General features: G+C 41.6%; 1 protein-coding gene across 1 annotated transcript in view; it reads left to right on the forward strand.

Annotated features, from left to right (window-relative positions):
- Positions 1-26,377, forward strand: part of LOC136648311 (uncharacterized) — a 79,614-nt gene that overhangs the window by 45,110 nt on the left and 8,127 nt on the right. The window contains exons 18-29 of the mRNA XM_066624424.1: positions 2,324-2,364; positions 5,576-5,660; positions 10,631-10,715; positions 12,479-12,681; positions 13,408-13,518; positions 16,293-16,448; positions 17,300-17,444; positions 19,024-19,199; positions 21,069-21,203; positions 21,627-21,812; positions 23,485-23,744; positions 24,870-25,009. Of these exons, the coding sequence (XP_066480521.1) occupies positions 2,324-2,364; positions 5,576-5,660; positions 10,631-10,715; positions 12,479-12,681; positions 13,408-13,518; positions 16,293-16,448; positions 17,300-17,444; positions 19,024-19,199; positions 21,069-21,203; positions 21,627-21,812; positions 23,485-23,744; positions 24,870-25,009 (1,723 nt within the window). The remainder of the gene's footprint in view (positions 1-2,323; positions 2,365-5,575; positions 5,661-10,630; positions 10,716-12,478; positions 12,682-13,407; positions 13,519-16,292; positions 16,449-17,299; positions 17,445-19,023; positions 19,200-21,068; positions 21,204-21,626; positions 21,813-23,484; positions 23,745-24,869; positions 25,010-26,377) is intronic.

The following is a 26,377-nucleotide window of genomic DNA, read 5'->3' on the forward strand; positions in this document are numbered from 1 at the left end:
GATAAAAAAAGGCCAGGACCTGAAGAATTACTGTGGTTTGCATGAAGCCAGTTAAATTATTTTGAATAGCTGGTTCCTATGCGATACCACAAACTGATCTTGAAACTGCCATTTTATAAGCTATTTGCCATGGGGAATGGCTGGCTAATCTTGAGGAAAAGCAAGTCTAAATTACAGTGGGATGCATGGAAATTACAGTGGGGTGCTTCATGATTCTTTGGATCCTGGTCACTAACCCAAGAAATAATTATTTTTTAGAACAATTACTGCTGCACTACTAGAAGTTTCTCACTTGAACTGGCTGTTTCTGCCTTTTGCTGGCTCCTTCAGTTATGACACTGACAGCACAATCCTATTCATGTCTACTCAGAAGCAAATCCCATTGTGCTCAATGAGACCTACTCCAAGAAAATGTGTTTAGGATTGCAACCTGAGTCCATGTCCAATGTAGTATCCAAAGGACATTAGCCATATGAAGCCACCCACTTATAACCACACCTGTGTTAATAAACTAGTGTTTATTAAGCACAATAGAACTGCCTTTCATGGCTTGTGTTGCAGCTACATTAACACAACCCTTCCTATTGCAACTATTCATATAATTGAACAGAATGCAAATGTCCATATGTAGTGCACTGTTTTATGGTTTTACTCAATTGTGAGGTCAATAGTATGAATAAGAACTGGACAATTTAAATGATGCGTAATTATTCTCAAATGAAAAACAAGCTGTGCATCATCCACTTTAACTGGCTAACAATTAGTAATGGGACAAATAAAAGTATTAATAGTCTCTATAATTGATCATACCTTCTTTGGAAACTGGACAAAAGTCCTAAAGAAAAAATAAATCTTTCAACTGAACAATCAACAGAATTTGAACAATTCAAAACAAAGCCTGTCTTTAAAAAAAGCCTTTCATGACTTCATTTCAAACACAAAGTCGGGCATCTTTAAAGAGCATTAAACATTTTAGTTCAATGTCTGGAAAAGGAAAGAGTACAGAAAGAAAATACTTACTGAAATCTGACTGAAACCAAACTACATGATGTTCAAATTCATTTTAAGGGATGCGCATAAACCAGAAGCATCTCTTGTTTCCTGATATCTCCTAATCACAGAGTCATAGCAGGGGAGGTCATTAATCTCATCTTCCACATAACTAGAGCTCCATTGCTAGTCTTATTTATAATGACATTTGGTTCCTTCTCCACTGCTCTCTTTTTTTCTTGATGTAGAATATGTTGAATGTAAGATACTTTGAAATTGATCTCTCTAAGTGCATTAACAGAGAAATGCTGACAAGACTTCTAAAGTTCTTCAGACTTTAAACCATTATATTAAATACATGTTTTACCCTTATACAGTAATTGAATTATTGAACAAGATAAAGATAAAAAAGAGAATGTTAACTATGTTGCATTCTCTGAAAACACCAATGATTTCAAATGAACTTTTCAACAAGAATGGGCCCAGACAGCAAGCCACCTGGCCTGCTGCATTAATTTAACTAATGTAATGAAGGCTTTCTAGAACAAAGATAAAAAGTATTAACGTATAATGTAATAACATTTATTTATTTGTAATTTTTATTCCCTGCTATTCCCGCATGAGGTTCTGAGAGGCTTCCAAAGGGTCTCCAGGTTGTCTCTCCATGTTAAGACTTTATCCACGGTCATATTATTGCAAACTCTCTCTCTCTCTCCACACACACACACACACACTTGAGATGTAACCAGTTGTGTATTTCTATAAGCTTCTTGTAAAAAAAGAAAAACACATTCTTGACACTTCCTTGCCAAAGTGTCATGTAGCAGTACTACCTAAGAGAGGAGTTGCAAATCTTGCAAAGCTCTTGGCTTTTTTTCAAAGTTAGGCTGGTGAAGTAAATTTACCATTGGTCAAAACATGACAATCACACACACACACACACACACACTGATATTTTCAATAACATCAATGGAAGCAGCAAAACCAGTCATTTACCAAGAAACATCAGACATTCTTCCATCCATTTTTATTTCTAAGGCTGGTGTTCAATGCTGGTACCTAGATGCTATGGGTCCTGGGGCAAAGCCTTGCACTGGATTCCCCATGGAGTCCCTGCCTACTGCCCCGCCCCTTCTATGTACCACTGAATGAAAAGGACTGGTACTGAGGCTGCAATCCTAACCACACTTTCCTGAGAGTAAGCCCCATTGAACAAAATAGGACAAATAGTGTGCGTATTACAGATTGACAAGAATGGCAACATTTTCATTTGATTAAACTGTTTCATGAGATACATTTGAGATAAACTGAACAATAATTATCTTTTCTCCAGGATGTCTTGGAAGTCAATATGTTGGGAAATGAAGATGACCTGTTTGCTGCATAGCTAACTGGAAGAGACTTGTCGTACAATCATCCAAATAAATGTGTTTGGGTGGAAGCCTGCTTCATTTTTCTAATCCCTATGAACTTTGTGTCATAACGAAGGTAAGCATTTCAAGTCCTCTGCTATACAGGAATATTACCAATTTTTTTAAAAAATTTAAACACATCTACTGGACTAAAAGAAAAATCATGAAAGTAGTTCTCTAGAGGATATCTTGCAATTAAGAGAAAATTTACACATTCAGCCCAATCCTAAGCATATTTACTTAGAAGTAAGTGTGCATAGGACTGCTACCAATGAAGACTGTGAATTCTAAAAGGATGTGCCTAGCTGAGTTGTGGGCATTATGCTTCTTGCCATTTTAGCCACATAAGCATTGTTCCTTTGTTTTGATTTGCTAGCAGAGTTGCATGGTCAATGCCTCAAATGCAAGGAACACCCTGACGTTATAGACCACGCTTGTACTGTGGACCACAGTCTACCTTACAGCTCAGATGTTCTGAAACATGGATAACTAAGAGCTCATGAGCAGCATCTGGTCTAGGAAATGGTGCTGACCAGCTCCTGATAGTCCAGATAACAGAGCACTATTCATTATTTTGGGTGTAGCAGAACTGTGTAGGAAAGGCCTATATAAATTTTGTTCTCTGACCATACGTGGGCAACAATGTTAGAGCTGGAAAGGTGTTGGCAATATGTAGGCGTTATTTACTTAAAACATTTACACACTGCTTTTCCAAAAGCTCAAGATGGCTTCCAGTACTCAATATGCTTTAAAACACTGAGGCAGCAAAAATCACACATATATGTGATAGATACAAGCCATGTTGAAGCAGCCAGGGATATCCCACCAGGAATATTATCCCAAAGCTGGTTTTCTAAATTGGTACAGTCACAGTTGGGAAGATACTGCCCTTTTCTCCTGAAGCCATGATATTTTCTGAGCTCAGGCTGCTGGCCACCATCTCAGAGGGAAGATCAACCTTTGGTCCAAATAGCTTTGGTCCAAAGAGTGGCCCCCCAATGGTTTTATTGTTCTTATTAACAATTTTATTTGGTTTTTTCACACTGTACATTTTAGTGTGGAACTTATACATCACCTTGAGCATTTGTTTTGGTATTGGAAAGGTGGGATATAAATAATCATCCTCCCTCCTGAGTACTATCATAGTCCTCCCTGTGGGCCACAAGAATAAATCAGGCCCGAACTATTGGTTTCAAAGCTATTTCTCCTCTGGCTTATGCAGCTGGCTGTTTCTGTTCTGAGACAAAGTACTTCCCCTGTGTTTGATATGTCTGTATAGAGTCAATCTTTAATGTAAAGAGTCCAGTCTTACTGTGCTTCCTATATCACTGAAAAGCTTTCCAGCACATTGAATTGAGAAGTCACAAATGAATAATATAAAACTGAAGCCTCTGCTCTGTGAAACACAAATAGACTCTCTTATTAGCCAGAGGTTAGTCCTTATAAGTCTTTTCCTCTTAAGAAGGTATCAGGAAACTCCCATCTGACAAATGATGCTTGATCACAGGCAGCTTCTTTCATTTACAGGTACTACCCTGCCTGGACCACGTAATGAAATAAATAAATACACTTGCTGTATTAGTCAAATAATGCATACCTCACTAAAGAGGAAGCCACACAAGTAAGTCATGGTGTAGCCTGAGGGTAGCCTTCTGCCCTTCAAATATTAATTTTTTTTTCAATGTACATTTCCATATAACAAGAATGTATACTTTTGCATTTAGAAATCAGACCTCTGTTTTGTTACAGTCACAATACAGCACCCCACCTGCAATTCGAAAGGTGTTCAGAATTAGAGTTTCCAAATAAATCAGGCAGCAATGTGCCTGCCACAACACGTACTCTTTATAGGTATTAAACACTCATCCATCTCCCCCTTTTTTGCATTTACACCCCACCTTTCATCTTGGCAAAGCATTTTTAATATATATATATACTTCCCTATATCGATCATGTATCTGTGAAGAATTTTTATTTATAATAATTATTAATAATATAATAATATTTTTATAATACTTCAATTATTATTCATATCTCAAGATTAGGAACGGTGCTTGCTTAACAATGTGTGCACCCAATGCAAAAACAGTACAAGCTGAACATCTTTTATCCAGATTGCTTGGGATGGGAAGGTGTCTGGATTTTGGAATAATTGTGTAAACATAATGAGAAATGCTTCCTCTTGCTTTTTTCACACCTTATGGGTGTCTGCAGGCCTTTTTCAGCCATGTCTGTACAGGTACACACTGCAGAGCAGTGAACAGAACTTATAGCCTGTACCAGCACTGTATGTGGGGATGAGCACAAGACCTTTTAGTGTTCAAGCTACAGAAAGTTTTTTAAAAGTCCTGCACAAAAATGTCTGCATTTTGGATCACTTTGGATTTTGGATGTTTGGACAAGGTGTGATCTACCTGACCAGGGACCCTTCTCCATACTCGAGCAAGCAATCCTATGCTTGTCTGCTCAGAAGTAAGTCCCATGGTCTTCAGCGGGGCTTACTCTCGGGAAAGTGCGCAGCCGGAGAGGAAGGTCAATTCTGCGCACTCTCTCGGCCAGCCTTCTCCGCTGCGGCGCGGCGCCGGAAGGTGGGGACTTGGGAAGGGGAGCCGCCCGCCGCGGAGGTGCCCCGGTGGGAGGGTCCTGCTGGCTTGGCCCGGGAGACGGTGCCGGGGCTTGCTGGAAAGGCAGCCTGCTGGCGTCAGAGCCAACCTGGAGAGCGAGGCGCTTGGCCAAGAGGAGACCTTGCTGGCTGGCTGGCTGGCTGCGCCCTGCCCTGCCCTGCCCTGCGCGGTCGGCGGGGAAAGGCGTGGCAGCCCAGCGCAGCAGCGAGGTGCCCCTCCGAGAGGCGGGGCGGGGCTGGCGCCGGGGGAGTTTCCACTCCGCTTCCCTCCCTGGCCTAGCAGGGAGAGTGCTGTGCGCGCAGCCACCTGGGGAGAAGTGCGCGCTCTGAAGCGCCACCGGTGGAGCTTGCCCTCCCTTCCCTGCTGGGCGCTGCCCCGCCCTCGCTAGGAGCCAGGTCCTCTCGCGGACGGGAGGAGACAGTCGGCGCCTCCTGACCCAAAAGCAGAGGCAGGGAGCGAGTCGCTGCCTCCTGCTGCTGCTCCTCTGGTACCGTCGCCACCTCGCACTCACCTGGGCACCTTCTCTGCGCACCAGCCGCCTCCCTGAAGCATGGCTCCGCTGGCGAGGGCCAGGGCGGTGCGCGGGGGGCGCCTCTGCGCGGCCGGCTGCCTCCAGCTCCTCGTCGGCCTCCTGGTGAGTAGGCACCTAGGAAGGGGGCGGCGAGAGTCTGCAGCGCTCCCAGCGGAACAGGCGCTCCAGGGCGCTGCTTGGAAGGGACCAGAGTCGGCCTCGGTGCCCGCTGGGGGCGTCCACGAGGGCCGCTTCGCCCTCTCGCCCCAAGCGGCCGCCCGCTCCGCTGGCTGGGAAGTTTCCACCCAGAGCTCCTGGAGACGCCCCCAGTCCGGGACGAGCTGCACAGTGGCGCTCCGGTGGGCTCGTGCCTGCCAGCCACGCTTTCTTCGGGGAGCCCAATAAACGGGCGTGCCTGTCTACTCGGCGGCAAGTCCCGCTGCGCTCAGTGGACCTTCCTCCCAGGAAAGTGCGGGTGGCCCCAGCTTCAGATAACGGGGCCAGCCTAGCTCAGAAGTCCCGCTGCGTTCTTAGAAGGCTGGCTGCCCTCCCCGGGTGGAGAGCCCAATCTCAGGCATGCCTCCTCGGAAGTAAGTCCCACTGTAAGTCATTGGGGCTTACTCCCAGGGAAGAGTGGATCAGGGTGACCAGATGTCATAACCACAAAGGAGGACCAGGCACCCCAAAATGTAGGACATCCATGAAAAATGTAGGACATAAAGCTGCTTGTATATTAATTCCATGTGGTTAAACACTATATTGCTTACTAAATTTAAAACTATATTACATTTGATTTATTAATTACAAGAAGGCTATGCTCTGCCCACTTGCAGGGGAAAGGAGGACATTTAAGTTCTTTTCCAGGACACGAGGCTAAAAAGAGGACATGTCCTAGAAAAGGAGGACATCTGGTCACACTGATGGGGATAGGATTGTAGCCTTACTTCCCTGCATGGGTGCTGCTGAAGTTTATCTGGCTAATGGGGGGGGGGAACGAGTGATGTTTCCAGACCGTCCTATGCTTTTGGACTCAGAAGTCAGTGAGTCTAATGGGATTTCAGATGCACTCCATGTCTTCTGATGTGCTTAGGAAGGCAAGCTTCACAGTTGCCAGAGCTGAGACTTCCAGGTAGTTTCTTCCCAGAATAAGGAATTTTTTTTTCTTTTACGGAGTTGGGACGCTGTAGGATAATAATGGCCAAGCCTTTAAAACTCTTTGGAGACGCTCATTGAAGGAGCTGGTTTTTTCGGGTTCATTCGTGCCCTAATTAATGCGTGTCTTTGATTTATCCACCTGTACTTGCCAATTTCTCTCTTTCCCTCCCCTTGAAAGGGAAATGTGCTTGTTTGGATTGGTTGCTACATGTTACATCGCCAAGATTGCCAACTGCTGTGCATGCATTTCGGCAGAATCAGCAACATGTTCACCTGAAAAGTGAAACTTAAAAGAGTCTCCCTTCAAGTAACTCATACTGAATTTATTACTGCATCTCTGATCCTTAGTGCAGTCAACAATTCTTTGCAACAGTGCTGAACCCAGCTACACCAAAGTAATGCTACTGAAGCAATACTACTTCAATGATTATATAAGAGTGCAATAGTTGATTGGAGTTCTGGCAAGAGTGCTAAAGTTCCTGTTGAGTTACTTAAGTTTACCCTACACTTACAGTCTGAAATTTAGTTAAATTATTCTCCAAGATACTTTTGTTAAATGAGCACAGAGAAATCAGTGCTTGTGAAGAAGGTTTTAGTGCATGTGTGATCCATGCAGTCTGTATTCCAGAGAGCCAGGGTGGTGTAGTGGTTTGGGAGGTGGACTCAGACCTGGAAGATCCAGGTTCAAATCCCCCCTCAGCAACAAAGCTTCCTGGGTGACCTTGGGCCAGTCACTTTCTCTTAGCCTCACCTACCTTACAGGGTTGTTGTGAGGACAAGAAGGAGGGGAGCAGCTGTGTACACCACCCTGAGCTCTTTGGAGGAAGGGCGGAATAAAAATGTAAAAAAAAATTAAAAATAATATTCCTGTTGTCAGGAAGGACATATTTTCCTAATTGTTCATAGAGCCTAGTCTATGATGCTGGTCTGTTAGGAGTGAAGTATACCTGCTATGTCTTCCACTGATTGCCCAGACTTGCTGGCTTTCAAAAAACCATGAATGGCAGTCATCTGAACCCTTTGCTGGAGCTAAAGGTGCTCCTGAATCCATTGCAGATCTGGTTACCAGTCCAACTAACTTGATTTTGAGAATCAGTTCTCTAGGGGCTTTGCATTTTATCTGATCCCCATCTTGTATTATTGGAGAAGGAAGTTACAGACATCATTATTGGATGCTTCAAACTCCTAGCCAATCCAGCCTGTCCAAATGTTAGGGCCAAAACTTTCTAAGTTGTTTTGATTCTCTAATTTTGGCAAGAATCAGTCTTGGTTATCCATGGTACCACATTCATGTGATAACATGGCAACAGGACTATATGAGAAACTGTGCAAAGTATGACCATATGAAAAACTATGGTATACTTAGTACGTGCATGGTATATTTATTCTGCTGCTGACACTCTGTGGCTGCTAGGAACATGTTTTCCCAAATTTGAGACAGACTATCATTATACCTATTTTGGGGACCTGAATTAGGCTTTTGACTATTAAATTGGCCCATTGTTTGGATGTGCAAGCTTCTGAAATGCATCATCAGTGCTCACCTGGTCTGGTTCCTTGATCAACTTACCGGCAAAAATACAAAGCAGTTTCCATAAATGTTGGCCTGCTAATGATGATCTAATTCATTTGGAAATTCTGTTTTCTGAAACCTTCCTGAGATAAGACCATCTGTCATCTTGTTTTTCTTATGGAACATATTGGAGACATGGAATACTTTGAGACCTTTATAATTCTGGATTGGGGAAACCACCCATGTTCATAAAGACTTTTTTTTGAAAACCTACTTGAATTTTCATTGGTCTTGCTTATTCCTTATTAGAGGGTGTTCCTCAAGACTTTATTCTCATTGTGAATCTCTGTGTAAAAATAAACATTGTTTACCAATCTCTCAACTGCTGATACGTAGATAATGTCGAGCTATCATACACCATCTCTGATATTAGGTGTACTGGAGAGCCTGTGTGGTATGGTGCTTGGAGTGTGTCTAACTGGAAAGACATAGTGTATCTGTAACTGGAGAGAAGTTTGAATCAAACTTCCTCTTGGCCACAAAGCCTATTGGGTGGCCTTGGGCCAGTCACTTACTCTTGGTTTAACCTGTCTCACATGTTGGTTGTGACGATAAAATAGGAGGTGCAGCACCAAATAAACTGGTCTGAGAAAATGCAGATTAAACTATACATTTTCTCAAACTCAGCACTTTTGCTGATGGTGTGGTTTATATCCTGATCTCAAACTGAAATTGGTCCAGAGATTCCAATAACTGTAGAATTCTTGGGGTTGGTGCTGCACAAGAAACCATCTCCACAGCACCCATAAAGCAGTTAAGAATAAAGTGCATAAAGGCAGTGAGTGTTTTGCAAGTGCTTTTATCTCCCTCCTGGTAAGCAGGCTGTGTTTCTGTGCTATAAATCTTCAGGGTGTTAATCTACTCAAAACTGAATTATGGTTCTATAGAACACAGTTTTGCAAAGTCTTGAAGAAACAGGTTTCTGTCCATCGCCAAATTGTGCATTGGAGCTGGTGACCTCTCTCCTATACACAGCCTCTATGAAGAAACTCTTGAATCGCCACCCAAACAGTATGCATACAATGCTTTGTACAGTAACCTGCCAATGCTGTGTGGCTACCCAATTTAGCTCTCAGATTGCTGGGAAAATGTGTTTGCTACTAATTCTTTAATTCCAGTCTTTGCACTTAGTCCAGATTTAATTCTTCTGCTGAATTACTTCAGTAATTCCATCTTCTGCAACCTGGACAACTACCTTTTTGGGCCTGCCCTCAGTTTCTACAGGCAGTGATACCTCTGGAACTGTGCCAGCGATTGTGGAATGAGCAATGTTCATGATACAACATGTATGCTAAATCTCAAAGACTATTTGGGTTTATGTCCGTAGGCATCTACCATATCATCGCCAAGCTTCTCACTTGATTTTAATTGCATCACATTCCTGGACTGGGGAAAATTTCTCTTTGAATGCTGATTCCTGCAGTTTTGTTTTCTAGTCACAAGAGTTGTTTAACTCGCATTTGTTCCTTTGTGTCATCCTTCCAAGTTGAAAACTTTCTCTAGAAATATTTGTATTTTTCCTTGAGTTCTTAGACACCCTGGAATTAAAGGAAAGGAACTGGCTGATTGTGATGACAACTCAATTTGCCATTAGGCAGCCTTATTAGTAATAATTTTTTACCTCCATCTTCAAAGTTAAACTGATGGTTGATAAGTGACAAGATAAGGTGGGTGGAAGTCAGAGTAATAAACTCTGGTTCATATTGGTTCTGCAGTAGTAATGAAATGCTTTCCCTCACACAATGGGGAGGGAGGGAGTTGACTTTGCTGAATTAAGAATTGGATATGGTGTCCCATGATTATGGAGCCTGCTATAGGTGGATGACCCTACCCGTGTGTCTTGCAGTATTCCTCTCCATGTAAAATATGTGGGTTGGCTGTCCACACTGTTCAGCTGCTTGCCAAACCATTCTTTGAATCCAGCCACAGGTTTGCAGTTTGTGTGTCTGGCTTCATTGTCTGGGGCAGTCTATTAGCACTGTTCTTGTTAGTATTATTAATTAGTATGCCTTCTTCATATTTTCCAAAACAATGGTATGGATCTCTTCCATGGAAAGACTGTTGGAAAGACTGTTGAAAGCTGATATGTTTGCTTGCAGCATAACCCTGTGTAAAATGCAATAAAGTTTAAAGGTTCTATGTACTAAAAGCATATGTAATCCTTCCTACCCAACCCTTATTTCATATTATTAGATGCTGTCGGGAGGGATTAGGGCTATCCTCTTTTATTAAATATTTAGGGAGTCTAGAAACAGATTGATAATCCCTAAAATGACAAAGTTTAGAGATCATATTTGTGCCTGCTGTTTTTAATTTTATACGCAATAACTAAAAATTGTGATTTTTTTACTTATTTTTCCACTAGATACTAAGTGTACTTTGTGAAGCTTGCAAGAAAGCGACTTTTAATGTGCCATCTAACCTAGAGGCAGGGACATTAATTGGCAAAGGTGAGAAACTTCAGTAATACCTTAACAATAATCACTAGCACCTTCTTTCTGTTGCTTGCTATATTTAGGGGTACAATCTTAAATCTAGTTGCTACCCAGTAGACCTTGTTGAACACAGTGGGTTGTACTTCTGAGAACATGCAAAGGATTGAATTGTTTAAGTGTTGGAGGATGCAAGTATGTTTTGATTGATTCCTTTATTGATTAAAATAAAATTGTTTATAAACAAAAGCCACTTATGAGCAGGTCAGATGTAATCAACAAAGCTACTAGCAGTAGTTGTGGGAAGTTATATTTTGTTCTTATAATTTGCTGTATTGATTATTTTATTGTTTCATAAATAGCTGGTGTAACATTGTGGCTGAAGGTTTGAGCTGCCGATCAGGTTTGCAGTTGTCCCTGGTTCGAATATTACCTTTGCTACGAACATACTAGGTGGCCCCAAGCAAGCAACTCCTTCTCACCCTCAACCTCTAGCACAGTGGTTCTCAGACTTTTTAGCGTCAGGACACATATTTTTAAACAACTCTCTATTGAGACCCACCTAGATTTACTGGACTTTAAAAAAGGAGATCTAGAAAGAAATATTTTATTTATAAGTAATAATACCCAGAAAACAAATTATCTCCTATATTTATGCATGCTTGCAAACTGCAGGAGCTGAGCTCTTTGCAGGGTAATTAGCAGCTACAGTATCTGATTTTTTTGAATAACCTCAGGGCTTCAGGCAGTTATCTGATCTTTCCATCACCCTTTGGTGACACACCAAAAATCAGGTTGCAACCCACCAGTGGGTCCTGACCCACAGTTTGGGAACCACTGCTCTAGTCGCAGTGTGGGAATGATGCTATTTACTCAGCTTATAGGCTTTTTGTAAGGACAACACAATGCTACTGTATGATAAGTGGTTTGAACGTTCAGAAAAGGCTATTTAAATGATTGATAGTATTTTAGCTGGATTTGTAGCCTGCCCCCTCTTGATGGCTCTGGGAGGGTCATATAAATGAGACTTAAGGTATCCTTAATTGTATACAGCCCAAAAAACTGAACATGGTTGCTGCCTTTACCCATTAGAATTGAGCTGATAGTATCCAGTTGTACTTTGAGGAATGGGCAACATTCAGTGAATATACTCCTAAAGTTTGTTACCACCAGGGTATGTACCAGATTTTAGAAGTAAGTTTAGAGCAAGTTGACTGATTGTTGAGAGAATGAAAATATAAAACCAGAATGAGAGCCAGGATGATGTAGTGATTTAGGAGTTGGACTTCAAACCTGGAAGATCCATGTTCAGATCCTTGCTTAGCAATGAAGCTTCCTGGGTGATCTTAGGTGATCTCTCTCTCTCTCTCTCTCTCTCTCTCTCTCTCTCTCTCTCTCTCTCTACCTCACCAGGTTGTTGTGAGGACACAAGGAGGGAGGGAACCATGTGCACCTCCCTGAGATTCTTGGAGGAATGGCAGTATAAAAATGTGAAAAATAAATAGAACTGGACAACTTTCATGTGTGGCTCCTTCCTGAGACATGTTTTACCACTGAATACGTTCTTGGTTAGGCGCATACCTGGCAACACCAATATGCAATGTTACAAAAGATAGTGTCATTAGATTTTATTTTTATATTGGAAGTACTTGTGGTGCTTCAAATAGTTGGATATAAGCACCTTATTATTGTTTTCGGAAATTAGATTGTTAGTCTTTTTTGCTAGCCATTATTGACACTTGTGTCTTGTTTTCATTTTTATGATTTTTTTTTCTTAACAGTAAATCTGGAAAAGTGCTTTGGGGCTCCAGACCTGGTTAGTTCAACTGATCCTAACTTCATCGTTCTAGAAGATGGTTCTGTATTTACAACAAATGCTGTTTCCTTGTCTTCTAAGAAGAAAGCTTTTAGCATATTGCTCAAAGACTTGCAAGAACATAAGCAGAAGGAAATACATGTCAATTTGCTGTCGCATCCCAAAAGGGTTAGTGATATCCCATTTGTGTTCTTTCATTTATAAAGAGGAAAATTTAGCCTTGATTAGAGAATGTTGACAAGGGTAGTGAAATGTGGAGCAGGGAGAAAAACCGGGAATATAACTTTCCAAGTATGCACAGTACCGGAAGAGGTTGCTGCTATTTATCTGGCTGCAGTTATTTATGCCCTGATCACCTCAGCACCTGTGAGACTAGCCTTGAAAGCACTTGGAAACTTCTGCTGGTGCAAATTGAAGCTTGCTGGGAGCTTCTCATTTCAGTTTTGTTTGTTTGTGAGGTCAATTCAAGGCACTAGTTGTTGCCCATAAGCCTAAATACATATGTACTTCCCCATATGTGCTGGCCATAATCTGAGACATAGCTTCAGTTACTACTTTTAAGTGAGGAATGGAAGGTATCTGCTAGGACCAGGGCCTTCTCAGTGGAGGTGCTGGCCTCCTGCAACTCCCTTTCTCTGGAGGTCAGGCAAGTCCTCCTACCTGGTTTGCTTTTAGATGGCCAGTTGAAAATTTTACTCTTTCACAAAGCTTTTAGTGTTGGGAGATTTCAAATGAACTCTGTAGCTTTTTGATTGTGCTTTTTCTAGTTGGGTTTCATGTTAATTTTTGCTTTGGTTTGTGTTTTAAGACTGATATTTTACCTTACTAGCTGTTTAAATTCTGTTTAAAGGGAAATGGGATCTTTTAAACAATGTCCTTTCTCCTTAAACCCAGACACATAAGCCAGGAGAGATTGTCCTTAGACGAAGTAAACGAAGGTGGGCTCCTGTTCCAACTCTTCTAATGGAAAACTCACTGGGCCCTTTTCCAATGCAAATTAAACAGGTAACTTTAATATACAGCATACATTTAGTGTTCATTTCTTATTTAAGTGGTAGAAAAAAATAAACCAGTGGCTTTCCTAGGAAAACTGTGACTCTTGAGTAGCTTTGAATATGAATAAAGGAACAGAGCTAGTCCACCCTTGAGGTCACCTATATGTCAGCCTGGGACATGGGAAATTTGTGTGAATTGTAGCTGTGTATAGAACTTGCTCACCCTCCTTCCAAATAGCTAAAAATAGTAAAAAACAAAACAAAACCTGCCACTTTTAATTTTGTTGCAAAACCAAAGTGGCCATTTTTTAAAACTATTTTTAGCTGTTTGGAAGCATGGGAAGCCCTGCAGAGGGGCCTGGAGGCTCCCAGGACCCCCCCCACACACACACCGGAAGGCTGTCGCTGCATCAGGCAAGTTTAAAAAACCTCTTTTACTTCTGGCAGCTGTATGATTATAGCAGTTGTGTCACTGTCTTTACCCCTTCCACAGGGAATTCCAGCAGTTCTCAAACTCTTGGAGAGTTTGGGAACTGTTGCACTTGGCATATTATAAATTGTATATATAGTGAACATTTATATATAGGCGTGACCATGTGGGTTCTTTTCTGGAACCCCCCACAAGTGAAACCACAGATAGGAGCGAACACTGCCCCCACCCTCCAGAGCTGAGGGGAGATAGCTCCCCTTGCCAGCAGAGGGTCGTCTGTGCTCAGCAAAGGCCGTGCATGTTTGTTTGTGACCTCTGCCAGGCTCAGACTGACTTAGAGTGAAATATGTGACTTTGGGTTTTATGAAAAATTGGAAGTGGAGGCCTTATACTACTTTTAACAAAGAAGCAGTTTATACAGCAAAGTAAGTCTTGTCCTCAAAGGCCTCACAATTGAAAAACATGCAGAAGAAACTCCAGCAAACAGCCACTAGAAAAGATGCTATGCTGGGTTGAAAAAGGATAGTTGTTCTCCCTGTGATAAATATAAGAGGAGTGCCACTTTTAAAAAAAACAGTGACTCTTTGGCTCATACTCATGGCTAATACTCACCATGAGGTAAGTGTGTTGTTTAGACCAGATCTATGTCACCACAATATATAAAATGGCTATCTTGGTCTCTTGAACAAAGGTGACACTGAATTTTGCTCACATACTACCCACATTCTTTGTTTGCTAGTTCATGAAGTATTAAAAAACAGCGAATAATAGTAAGCTGCTGTGATCTTTCTGCAACTCAAAAGGGATTTGTAAAGTAGTGCATGTTGGGGTCTCTAGATGGCCCTGTAATAGTTTTGTTTTCAGGGTTTCTGTATTTATGCTGCAGATATGTGGTAACTATCAGCTCTGCAGCAAGCATCTCTGATTATTTAGAGAAGGGCTGACCCACTCCGTCATGCTCACAAATAGCACCAATGGCATGTCTGCATTTGTGTGTGTGTGTGTGTTGACTTGTTTTGCTTTTTCCTAATGAGACTCAATAACAATGTGAACAATAATGTGGCCACCAGTATGTATTTAGATGGTGCACTAAACTACAAGTGGAATTGCATTTAACAAAATTAATACTAACTAATTGGTTGGGTCCAAAGTTTTGGGTCCATTCATGGAAGGAAAATAATGCTCATGGAAGTGCACCTTCCATGAGCAGAAGGGTTCACTTATTGAGCACAACTCTCTGTCTGTGAAAGGAAGCTCATTCTAGTTGTGGAATGAAAACTTTGGATCCGTCATGGCCAGAGGAGTTTTTTTTTGGTAGTAACTTCACTGGCATCAGCCCAGGAAACTAAGCTATTCATAGGAGATTCCCTGGGCCAGACCCTTCTCCCTACTTAATGCAAGCTCTCTGAGATTTTTTTCAAGATGATGCTGACAATACTTGCAAAACACAAACACAGTAATTCTGCTGATATTCTTACAATAAGACATAGTAAAATACAAAAATAGAAGTTTTATAAAATACTAAAAGAAAAGATGGCAAAGCCAATTAGGCAGGTTAAAACAACAAAGTCAAATTTGTCATAAAAGGATACAACTGAAAAAAGCTTTGTAAGTAGGAGATAGAAGACAAGCCCAGAATAAAATAGACCCTGATGGCTCTCAATACACAGCCCCTAACTAAGCACATCTGGATAGTGAATTCCACCAGCACTCTCAAAACTTAGTCACTTGCTCAGATCTCCTCTAGGAAATCCCTGGAACATGCTCAGAGGCTTTGATTTCTTCAGTGTTTATCCACCAGCTGAAAAGACATCCTGTTTTCTAATTGGATGTAACTAACTCTGCACCTTTCCTATAGCCTGAGACTTCATGCAAGGAAAAACCATCCAATTAAATGAGTAGCTGGGACTCTCTTCAAAAGGAGAAGGGAAGGGTTATACACACAGATTTTACAGAGAAATAACCAAAAGAAGACTAGCATTCCCTTAGAATTTAACAATTTTTGAACACAGCCTGATATTTTTCCATACTTTTAAACTAATAAGATATTGGAGAGTTGCTGCCTCCGGGTGGAATGCTTCTAAAAACAGTTATTGGAGGATGGCTCCTTCTTAAAATAGTGGGTTCACTTGCAAGTAAGTATGGTAATAATGACAGTGCAAATAATTTTCTTCTTAATTCAAATGTATATACTGTACTATGAAAACATTTAAAGGTCTGGGTATTTTCTGTGTTCTACAGGAGTTTGAGCACCAAAAAAAGGAGTAGCAGATTTATGCTTCCATTCTGACAACCCTGAAGTAAGATAACTCACAATGGTTTTCTTTTATTTATATCTCATTCCCTTTATATAGCTGGTTTCTGATACATCTGAAAGGTATAATATCACCTATTCTATAAGCGGTCCTGGTGTTGATCAACCTCCACTTAATTATTTTTACATTGAGGCAGAAACGGGAAATCTCTTTGTTACTCGCCCCATAGATCGAGAAGAATATGACAAATTTGAGGTATGTTTGCTTGCTATCCTTATGGGTGTTTACAATTTATAATATCTGATTAAATGCATTATTTTCTGTCCTCTATGTTTAAAACTATTTTCATTTAAACAGTGGATCAGCTGGGGTTTTGCTGTTTTTGTTAAAATTGGATATATAGGCCACAAAGTTAGGAATGGCCCTTGCCCATGTTTTTGTCAACACTGATCAGCAGTATGTCTAAGGCAGTGATGAAACTATGTTAAATAGATGAAACTACCAGCGATGTGTGGTTTTGACAATGGACAAGAATGAATCAAGCAACGGAAGTTCTGAATTTATGCTGATGACATGGAGAATTGCAGTTTTAGGATTGTAGCCTAAGCATATTTAAGTTGGATAAGCCCTATGTGAACTCATTGGGTCTTACTTCTGAGTAAACATGCATAGGACTGTGCTGTTAGAAGTGTGCAGAAATGCTGCAGTGGGTAAACAGAGAAAGGGCACCCTAGCAGTACTGATCCACCATTTTTGAGGTGTAAAAAACATAAACCTTGTGTTTGGCTTTTAGCAATAATCAATGTCCAAATGATATTATCTTAATGCAGCCATTTTCAACCACTGTGCCGTGGCACACTGGTGTGCTGCGAGTGGTCCACAGGTGTGCCACAGGAATTTGGGGGAAGGTCATTTATTAATAGGGCCAATGGGAGATGTGAGCCCCCACTGGCAGCATGGTGTGCCTTGTCAATTGTCAAAAACCTTGACCGTTTTAGTGTGCTGTGAGATGAAAAAGGTTGAAAATCACTGTCTTAATGCATTTCAAATGGAAACCAACTACCTAATCACAACTAGCAACTGAAGGTTTTTCCTCTTTTGTGCAGATATTTTGCTATGCAAAGACGGTTGATGGCTACACTCCAGAGTTGCCACTTAAGCATGTAATCCGAATAGGAGATGATAATGACAACCCCCCAATTTTTAACCCAGAGACTTGTACTTTTACTGTTGTTGAAAACAGCAGATCCGGTAAGCTGACACACAATATTTCTTTAATTTAAATCTTAGCTGGTATAAAATGTGTGCGGCTTTAACTTCTTATTTGTACTGGTGTTTGATACCTGAGGTTAAGCTTCTGCCAAAGTGTGACCAGGGATGCTTCTACCTTTTTATTCCCATGTTGACTGTGGTGCCATCCTTTGGGCAATGGGGAAGAGCCTTGACTTTCCTCCCAGGCTTGGCGCATGATAACTTGGTTATCCAGATCTTTCTGCTCCAACTCCAGTGATGGAGGAGAGACTGGGAGTTATTTGGCTGTTGCATTGCTAAAGTGCCCCTCCAGAGTGCCTTGATTACACAGAGCCAAACTAGCAAGGTCTCTGCCTCCCCTTCATACTTTTGAGCAATTTTTGGGTGTTGTGCTTGACTGCTTCTTGGTCACAGTGATACTGAACATGTGTGAAAACTTAATCATAAAAAGAAGGAAAGTGGAGAAGGAGGTTATTGACTAGGCATGCCTCAGCTGACCAGCAGTCAGAAGGACCCACACCCATTCTTGAGAGCCAGAGTGGTGTAGTGGTTTGGGAGGTGGAGACCTGGAAGATTCAGGTTCGAATCCCCTCTCAACCACGAAGCTTCCTGGGTGACCTTGGGCCAGTCACTTTCTCTCAGCCTCGCCTACCTCACAGGGTTGTTGTGAGGACAAAAAGGGAATAATGGAGAGCTTCCCTTAGCAGATGATAACAATTTTGGTGTGGTAAGAACAGCCAAACTAAGATTGTGGATATTTTGAGAAGGAGGTTATTTTTATACAAAATAAAAGTTGATTCTCACAAAGACTGGCTTTTTAAGTTATGTCTTCAAGTGCTTTTTCCAAAATATGGACAAGTCATTTCACAGTGGTAGTCAGAATGAGGCTGCATATTGAGTGTTCATCAGTAAAATCTGGACAGTGGTACAGTGGCTAAAGAAGAATTTAGGAGCACTATACATGGGTTTTTGTATCAAAACCTAGATGTGCATTCATGGAATGTAATCGGAAACATCTAAACTGATACATGGTTTGGTAACCAGATTTGTTTGGACTCTCTATGATGTGTATTCTAGGTGGAAATCTGACTAGCACTTCCATTGTCAAAAGCTCCCTTTGTGAATGGAAGGAGTATGTTACTTTGCAAGGTATCTTTTGCATGAGCAGAACACTCCTTTCTATCGACAGAGGGAGCTTCTAACAGCAAAGCACTAGTTGGGTTACTGCTTCTATATATGCTTTCTAGTTATGCATAATGAAATGAACACTGTGTGTGTGTGTGTGTGTATTTTGCCATCCAGTGCTGCACAATTTTCATTGATTTGTCAGCTTGTCCTGGTACCCTAATGGCAACCCCAATGAAGCAGGCTGAGGTTGCAAAACAGCAATGTTTTTGTGGGCTGTCTCCATTGCTTTTATTAAGGTTGTGTCAAATAAGTGTTTGGTATATTTTTCTTTCTGAGTACTGTGGGTGTACCTTTTGTATGTGCGGTGATTTGGGGGTAGTTCTGAAATAACTTGAGCAGTATACTCAACTTGAATGTTTAAAAAGATAAACTGGATCATTCCTATATGCAGGCACGGTAATTGGACAAATGACTGCAACAGACAGAGATGAACCTGGAACATTGCATACAAAGCTGAAGTACAGAATTGTGAGCCAGGATCCGCTACCTGTTAAAGGACCTGGTATCTTTAATATACATCCAGATACAGGTTCTATTACATTGGTGTCTCCAACCTTGGACAGAGAGGTAACTTTTCCTGAAAGTATAATTATGTTCATTACTATTGGTGTTGTGCCCAACAGTAAGACAACACAGAGGCAGGGGCAGGGTTGAGAATCTCTGGAAGAAAATAAGGGGCCTGTCCTCTGAAGCAATATGAGTACATAACTCGGGGGGGGGGGGAGGTTGGGGGGGGAAGGGAGAGAGACTGCTGATTCTATTACATTCAGTGCCTTATCCTGGCTCTTTGCTGACTGAAAAAAGAAAAAAAAGAAGCAGTAGAAGCACTCACAGGAAGCAAAGCAGAGGGCTGAAAAGAATGCAACCCTAAGCTCTTTGAACTGTATAATGTGTTATATTCTTTTCAGCTCTCTGCCTTGCTTCCTGTGAGTGCTTCTGCTGCTTCCTGCTTCCATTTTGTAGTCAGCAAAGAGCCAGGAGAGCAGGAAGAGCGACAGGAAGGCTGCAATCTGAAGCAGACAAGCTATTGGCATGATGGGGGGATTTTTGAATGCTTTTGTAGGATCCGCTTTTATCTGGCTTCCATATCTGTGGAGAGAGGGAATGTATCCTCTGCAGATACTGGGAGATGCCTGTAGCATTGTTTCTTTAGCTTCAGGTACATGCTAGGTGCAGCTCAGGGCAAGGAAATACACAGTGTGACATCAGATGAAGTATTGGATGCAAGGGAGAGTGTTTAATATGTTGTAAATCTGGTTGCACAGTGGAAAACAGATAAATGTAACACCAATTTGCAGTCCTGCTCATCTCCTTCCTCCCTTGCTATCACTGCTGCCACATCCTCCTGTATCAGGCATCTAGTCATGTGCTTTGTTAACCCTCTCCAACCAAAAGATGTGAGCAGAACTGGCTCAAGGCCTCTTGGTGCCTGCGGGCCAAATGCTACCAACCTTTTATCAGGTGGCACACCAGCCTGTCCTCCATATTTTTGCTCTGTTCCTCTTACCTTTTTCCAGCCTGGAGAGGAGGAGCAGAAAGTGAATGGAGGTGGGTGCCACTGGCCAACCTACCTGACTGTTGCGTTTGGCCTCATAGATGGCCTGATTATGAGGGAAGGTTTTGTGACCAGGCAGTCCCATATCAGCTTATCAATACATTTTCTCAAGTTTAGATTAAAGTGCATGAGCTCTTCTATCCCATTTGAAGTTAGAAAGTGAAGCGATTCGTAAAAATGCTCCTGTTTGCATCAGCAGGCATATTTGTGACAACTTGCTCAGTGACATACAGTAATATGTAAGTGCCCTTTAGGCTTAAGTTGAGTAGCAGTCTCAGTCTGTTGTCTGATTTGGGACAGATTCCCCTACTCCTGTCAGGATGATCACCCTGTAAACATTGTTTACATTTTAAATTAGATAATTCAAAATAGTGCACCTCCCATATGTGTTAACATGCATGTGCCCTATTTCTAATGCTGGATTTCAGAATAAGATGAAAGATCCGGAGGAGGGCTTTGCCACCTTCTTACTAGGCAGCCAAGAAATAGAAGAAGGTGGAACTGTGTATCCCTGTCCTGCTTCTTACAGTTCAGTTGCTGTGATCTCTTGCAGTGGTGGCACTGGAGGAAGAGATTGGCTGCCAGTGCCCCAGTCTACTTCCTACTCGCTCTTTCTGAGTGTAGATTAGAGGGCTGACTTGAATTGGCCAGGTGGACAGCGGGCAGACACAAGGTGCAGGGAACTCCTTTTCAGTTTGCTGCTCCTTTCCCAACTTGCCATTCATAGTGGCTACAGTCAGTCTTCATGCCTGGGCTGTCCCTACTTCAGCCCTTATACACATTTGCATAGCTGGGGGTCCTAGCCACAGAAAACAACCTCGATGAGTCACTAACAAAGTGATAAGGTGGTCCAGTAGATTTTTTTTATTGCTCTTTTTTAGGGTATAAACAAATATACACTACAAGTAGAAGCAAGAGATATGGGAGGTCAGTCCTATGGTTTGTGCAATACTGGAACAGCTGTAATTCAAGTTGCAGATGCAAATGATCATGCACCAGTGTGTGAACATGGCACGGTATGTCTCCTATCTTCAAGTCATTATTTTCCTATTCTAATTTCTTTATGTTTTCCACTTTTTAATGCATTGGAGTCATTGTCACAAATTTTACAACTACATATTCAGGTGTTTAGCTTGTAACTCTACTCTGGTTGTATCAGCCCTGATAAAAGAGAGATGTTGCTTTGTTGGGCTCTTCCATTTTTATGATTTGCAAGATAAAGATGCAAATTTATGCCAACAGCTGAGATACTCACCTGGTGTGACTGAACCACATCTTCACTAGTCAGTTTTTCAGGACTTAATCTGTTAATCATTATAGATTTAGAAAAGGAAATAAGACAGCTGTACTTAAATCAACTGTTAGTTTTCTGAGTCTTGCAGCTTGCAGTTCTGACTGTTCTTTAAATATGCACAACAAATAACATCCTGTTTTTTCAGTATGAAGCATTTGTGTCGGAAAACACAGTTGGTGCAAAAGTAGTGGACATTGCTATTCTAGACAAAGATGAACGTGGAACACCAGCCTGGCATGCTACCCTCAACATTATAAAGGGAAATGAAGATGGTGCTTTCAAAATTGAAACAAATCAGGTTTCAAATGTTGGCACTTTATACGTTCAAAAGGTACTGAAAATGGAAAAACTGAAATCTAACAGTGTAACAGGTTACAATCCACATTTAACTAATAGAAAGAGAGAGCTAGATATGACACATATGATCCTTTGTGGTTGAACTGTGATCCTGCAGATTATAATATGTTAACCAATTCTCAGCATTTATTTTTCCAGATAGTTGTGTAACTTGATGTCCTGTTCTAGCAATCTAATTGGTTTTATTTTAAAGCTGATAAAATGTTCACTAGAGAGAGATTATTCGAGAAGGGGGGGGGGGAAACATCTACAGTACTACTAATATGTAGAAAAAAGCAATGTAAACCTTGGGCTCCTTCTGCCCAAGGTGAGGTGGATTATAAATATTCTAAGTAAATTTTTGTATGATGGCAAAAGGTATCATCCACCAGTGGGTTGAGACCTGATTTTTGGTGGGTTGTGAAATCGACAAGCTGATAGCTGATAAGGAAAATGTATTGAGCCCTATGAAGAGTGAAATGGAGCCACATGTGTGCATTTACTCATGAGTAGGTGAATGTGCCTTGGCTCCTGTTGAAGGTCAGGCAAAGGGCCAACAGAAAGATCCTGATCCGACGAACATGAGCTCAACAAACACTCCAAAAGCGACCATCGCCCCACACCATAACAGGATAAAAAGAGGCCTAAGTGGCTGGTAAAGCAATTTTTTTTTTCTTAGTGTATTAGCTAGGTTTGTCCTGATAGTGTGATTTTTAAAAAGTGGGTCCCAAGTTTGGGACCTGCTGCCATACAGCCTTTTTATGAGCTGTCATGGTCTATTCAGTAAAAACCTTATTGTGTCTAAGTAAGGTGAAAGAATGAGGAAGATTTGTGGCAGCACTTCAGGCTCTAGTAAAAAGCACCGGATGTTCTGGTGCTGTTTGTGCTGGTCTTCTCTCTGTAGTGGTGTGGGAGACAGAAACCCTTCCCTTCATTTAGTTTACCTAACCAAGGCTAGAAAGGGAAGAGCAGTCTGAAGCATATTTTGTAAGGGAAGTGTAAAAGGCACAAGTCGTCTGCCTCTAAACTGGCATTAAAATATTTCCTTCTTTGGCAGCTCCTGCCTGGGAGTGAAGGGAATCCTCATAAAGAAATGGATGTCTTTTTTTAGGTCTAATTTGTTTTAAAATGAAACAATATTTTCTTTTATAAATCTGAAAACAAATTATTTGAGAAGAGAATAAATGTATGTTACAGTTTCATATGTGCCTCATGGCAAAGGGTGTATATATACTGTATACTGCAGTCATTGTGTAACGGTTTATTAGACTACTAACTTGAAAATCTGATTACTGGAAAATTTGATGGGTGGGACTCTAGTTGGGACTAGAGTGGATTCCCCTTACTGAAAGGTAAGCATTACTTGCTTTTACCCTATCCATAAACTCCAGTATGTCCACATACAGTGAAGTTTAATTGAAGGTGCAGACTGTGGAGGTAGCAGGCAGGATAAGGAAATGCATCTACCTTTATAATCACTGATAACAGTGGAGTGGCAAAATGAGAGGGGATGTTTCATACAAACAATGCTTCTGAATGGGTATAATAGTTTTAAAACTGTCAGTGAGGTCATACGTCATTATCAGTTTTTCAGCATTCAAAAACAATAATGAATTTAGATCTGGTTGTAGCAAATCCGGTATTTAACAACCAAATTTATTTTCCAGGGACTAGACTATGAAAAGAACAGGGAGAGAAGACTGGACATCATTGTCAGTAATGAAGCGCCTTACGTTCTTGCACCAAATTCAAGAGCCATTTCTACAAGTACTTGCTATGTTATCGTCAAAGTCCGGGATGTGGATGAAGGGCCTGTCTTCGTCCCTCCTGTGTACATTTTAAATGTTAAAGAATGTACAGCAGTTGGAACAGCAGTTGGTCGGTATGTTGCAAAGGACCCGGAAACTGAAAACAGCGAGGACATGCGGTATTGTATTTTATTGCCATATTCACTTAATTTTTTTCTGGTACATAGACGTTGCTGTAGAGGAGAAAAGCCTAATCCAGAGGTTCCCAAACTGGGGGGTTGTAACACTTCAGCCAGGGAAGCTCTGTCTGTGTCCCCTTAAGGGGTGGGAGGAGGGCAAAGGCAGCAATGCAATTGTGCTGCTGTCAGGGATAGAAGCGTTTTTAAAAACTTGCCTGAAGCAGCACTGACCGGGGGGGGGGGGGGTCCAGGGAGCCTGCAGACTCTTCTGCAGGATTCCCATGCCTCAAAACAACTGAAAAAAGGCCACTTTTGGTTTCGCAACCTGTTAGGCTGCACTGCCTCAGGTAAGTTTAAAAAAACAACACAAAAACCTTTTGCCCCCAGCAGTAGCATGATCGCATTGCTGCCATTGCTTCTCCCCCACAGGAACCTGCTCTCTGGGAATTTGGGAACAGCTGGCCTAATCTGGCACCACGATACTAGTGAGCAGTCTACACGTTAAACAAATAATTGCCATTTTGTTAACTAGGATCTTATGCACATTTTGTACAGGGGTTATTCTAAATGTGTTCTGTACTGATTTGATGGCCTTGTCTGTCTGATTTTTGTATTGACTCTGAAGCAGTTTCAATAACTGGAGAGTAGTCAGATTAGGAGGAATAAGTGATCTGCCTTCTAAATTATTTGGAAAGTTTGACACCAGCATAATGAGTCAGGGCCAAATCCTATCTAATTTTCCAGTGCCACTGTGCCAGAGGGGCATGCTCTGCATTCTGTGGTGGGGAGGCAGTCACAGAGGCTTCCTCAAGGTATGGGAACATTTGTTCCCTTACAAATGGCTGCATTGCGGCTGCACTGGTGCGGGAAAGTTGGATAGGATTGGGGCTTTAGAGAGTTGAATACAGGCAACTCTTGTATTCCTGAGTTTCTGGAACTTCTTCCCCATTGTATAGCCCTAATGTAAAGCCATTCCAGAATCCACTGCTATGTGATATCGGGACAAGAAGTTTTTAGCATCCTTGATCATAACACCATGCTTAGAGTCCTAACTTATATTAAAGCATTGTACCCTCTGAAGTACTTGTTTCTAATATTTTTTATTCCATTTATACTATTATACAGCTATAAAATAATACATGATCCATGTAACTGGATCACCATAGATGATCAAGGCCAGATCAGAACCACTAGTCTCCTAGACAGAGATGTACCAAACTTACAGATGCACCAGTGCAACGTAACAGTCTCTGCAACAGACCGAAGTGAGTACTAAATGCTGTAAGTGATGTACCGAGCAAACTTTAACATGTTTACTAAGTGGCAATTACCTCTCAGTATTCTAGGATGCACTGCCCAGTGCACAGCCACACTAGACACACTAGACTCTGTGCCAGAACCACCTTTCAGAGCGCGATACCATAGTCTTTCGAGACTGAAGGTTGCCAGTACAATACTGCCCAGTCAGTGTGTACAGCTGGGGTGTCAAACATGAAAACTTCTGTGGGCCATATCTGGCCCCTGGGCTTTGTCTGGCTCTCAGGTTCTCAGCGGCTGAGCAATGCTGAGGTGTCACTGCTGAAACAGTGGCCCACATGATAATTGGGCTCTCCCATATCTTGAAATATTATCAAGATTTGTGTATTTTCTCTGTGTGTCATTTGCAGCTAATGAGTTCCTACATGAGAACAGAGTGATTATTTCTGGTTATGACCTGTTCAATGACATTGCTTCCTGCTTAATGACATCACTTCTGGCCCTCAGCAGGCATCATGATTACTCTTTGGCCTGCTGTATGAAATGAGTTTGACACCCTTTATTTCTTGTTTCATGTGCTATTGTGGTTTTGGCTGTAATCATTCTCATTGATACTTCTCTCTCAATGAAGAGATTGGGGGAAATAGGATAGTTTTTGCTCCTGTATATGTAAGCTTTGGGCTACATTTTTAGAGCTCACGATCAGTATTTTTGATACAACTTAATGTACCTTTAGGACAGAGATTCCCAAACGTTTTAGCACCAGGACCCACTTTTTAAAACAACATTTTATTGGGAACCACCTAGCTTTGTGAAACTAAAAAAAAAAGTTTCACTTTACCAGCTGCTCAAACCTTTTTGCTATGGTGAGAGAGTGATCACCTTTTGAAGGATTTGTTGAGCTCCACATTCATCGGATCAGGACCTTAATGGTGGCTTTGTGTTCCCTTTCGCCTGGCCTTCGATAAGAGCCAAGGCACGTTTGCCTACTAGTGAGTAAATGTGCATGTACTGCTCTGTTTCACTTTCCATAAGGCTTAATACATTTTCCTTGTCAGCTATCAGCTTGTCAGTTTCACGACCCACCAGTGATTGTGTTGCAACCCTCTGGTGAGTCCCAACCCACAGTCTGGGGAAAAACTGCTCTAGAATACACTTTAATTTTATCAGTATCAGCTGAGGGTGCTTCACTGGCCCAAGGTGTATTTTTCAACACTGATATTAAAAATTGAATTTTTAATTTGATATGTGGGGAGCATGCCTGAGGAAATCACTCCAGAATTGTCCATAGATTTAAAAATGAATTCCTGAGGCAAAGCAAGAAGTTTCCCCATGGTCCTCATTTTTCAACCTCTTTGTTCAGTCCTAATTGGAAT

Source organism: Tiliqua scincoides, chromosome 4 (genome assembly GCF_035046505.1).
Source record: "Tiliqua scincoides isolate rTilSci1 chromosome 4, rTilSci1.hap2, whole genome shotgun sequence".
In the NCBI taxonomy this organism is placed as follows: Eukaryota; Metazoa; Chordata; class Lepidosauria; order Squamata; family Scincidae; genus Tiliqua; species Tiliqua scincoides.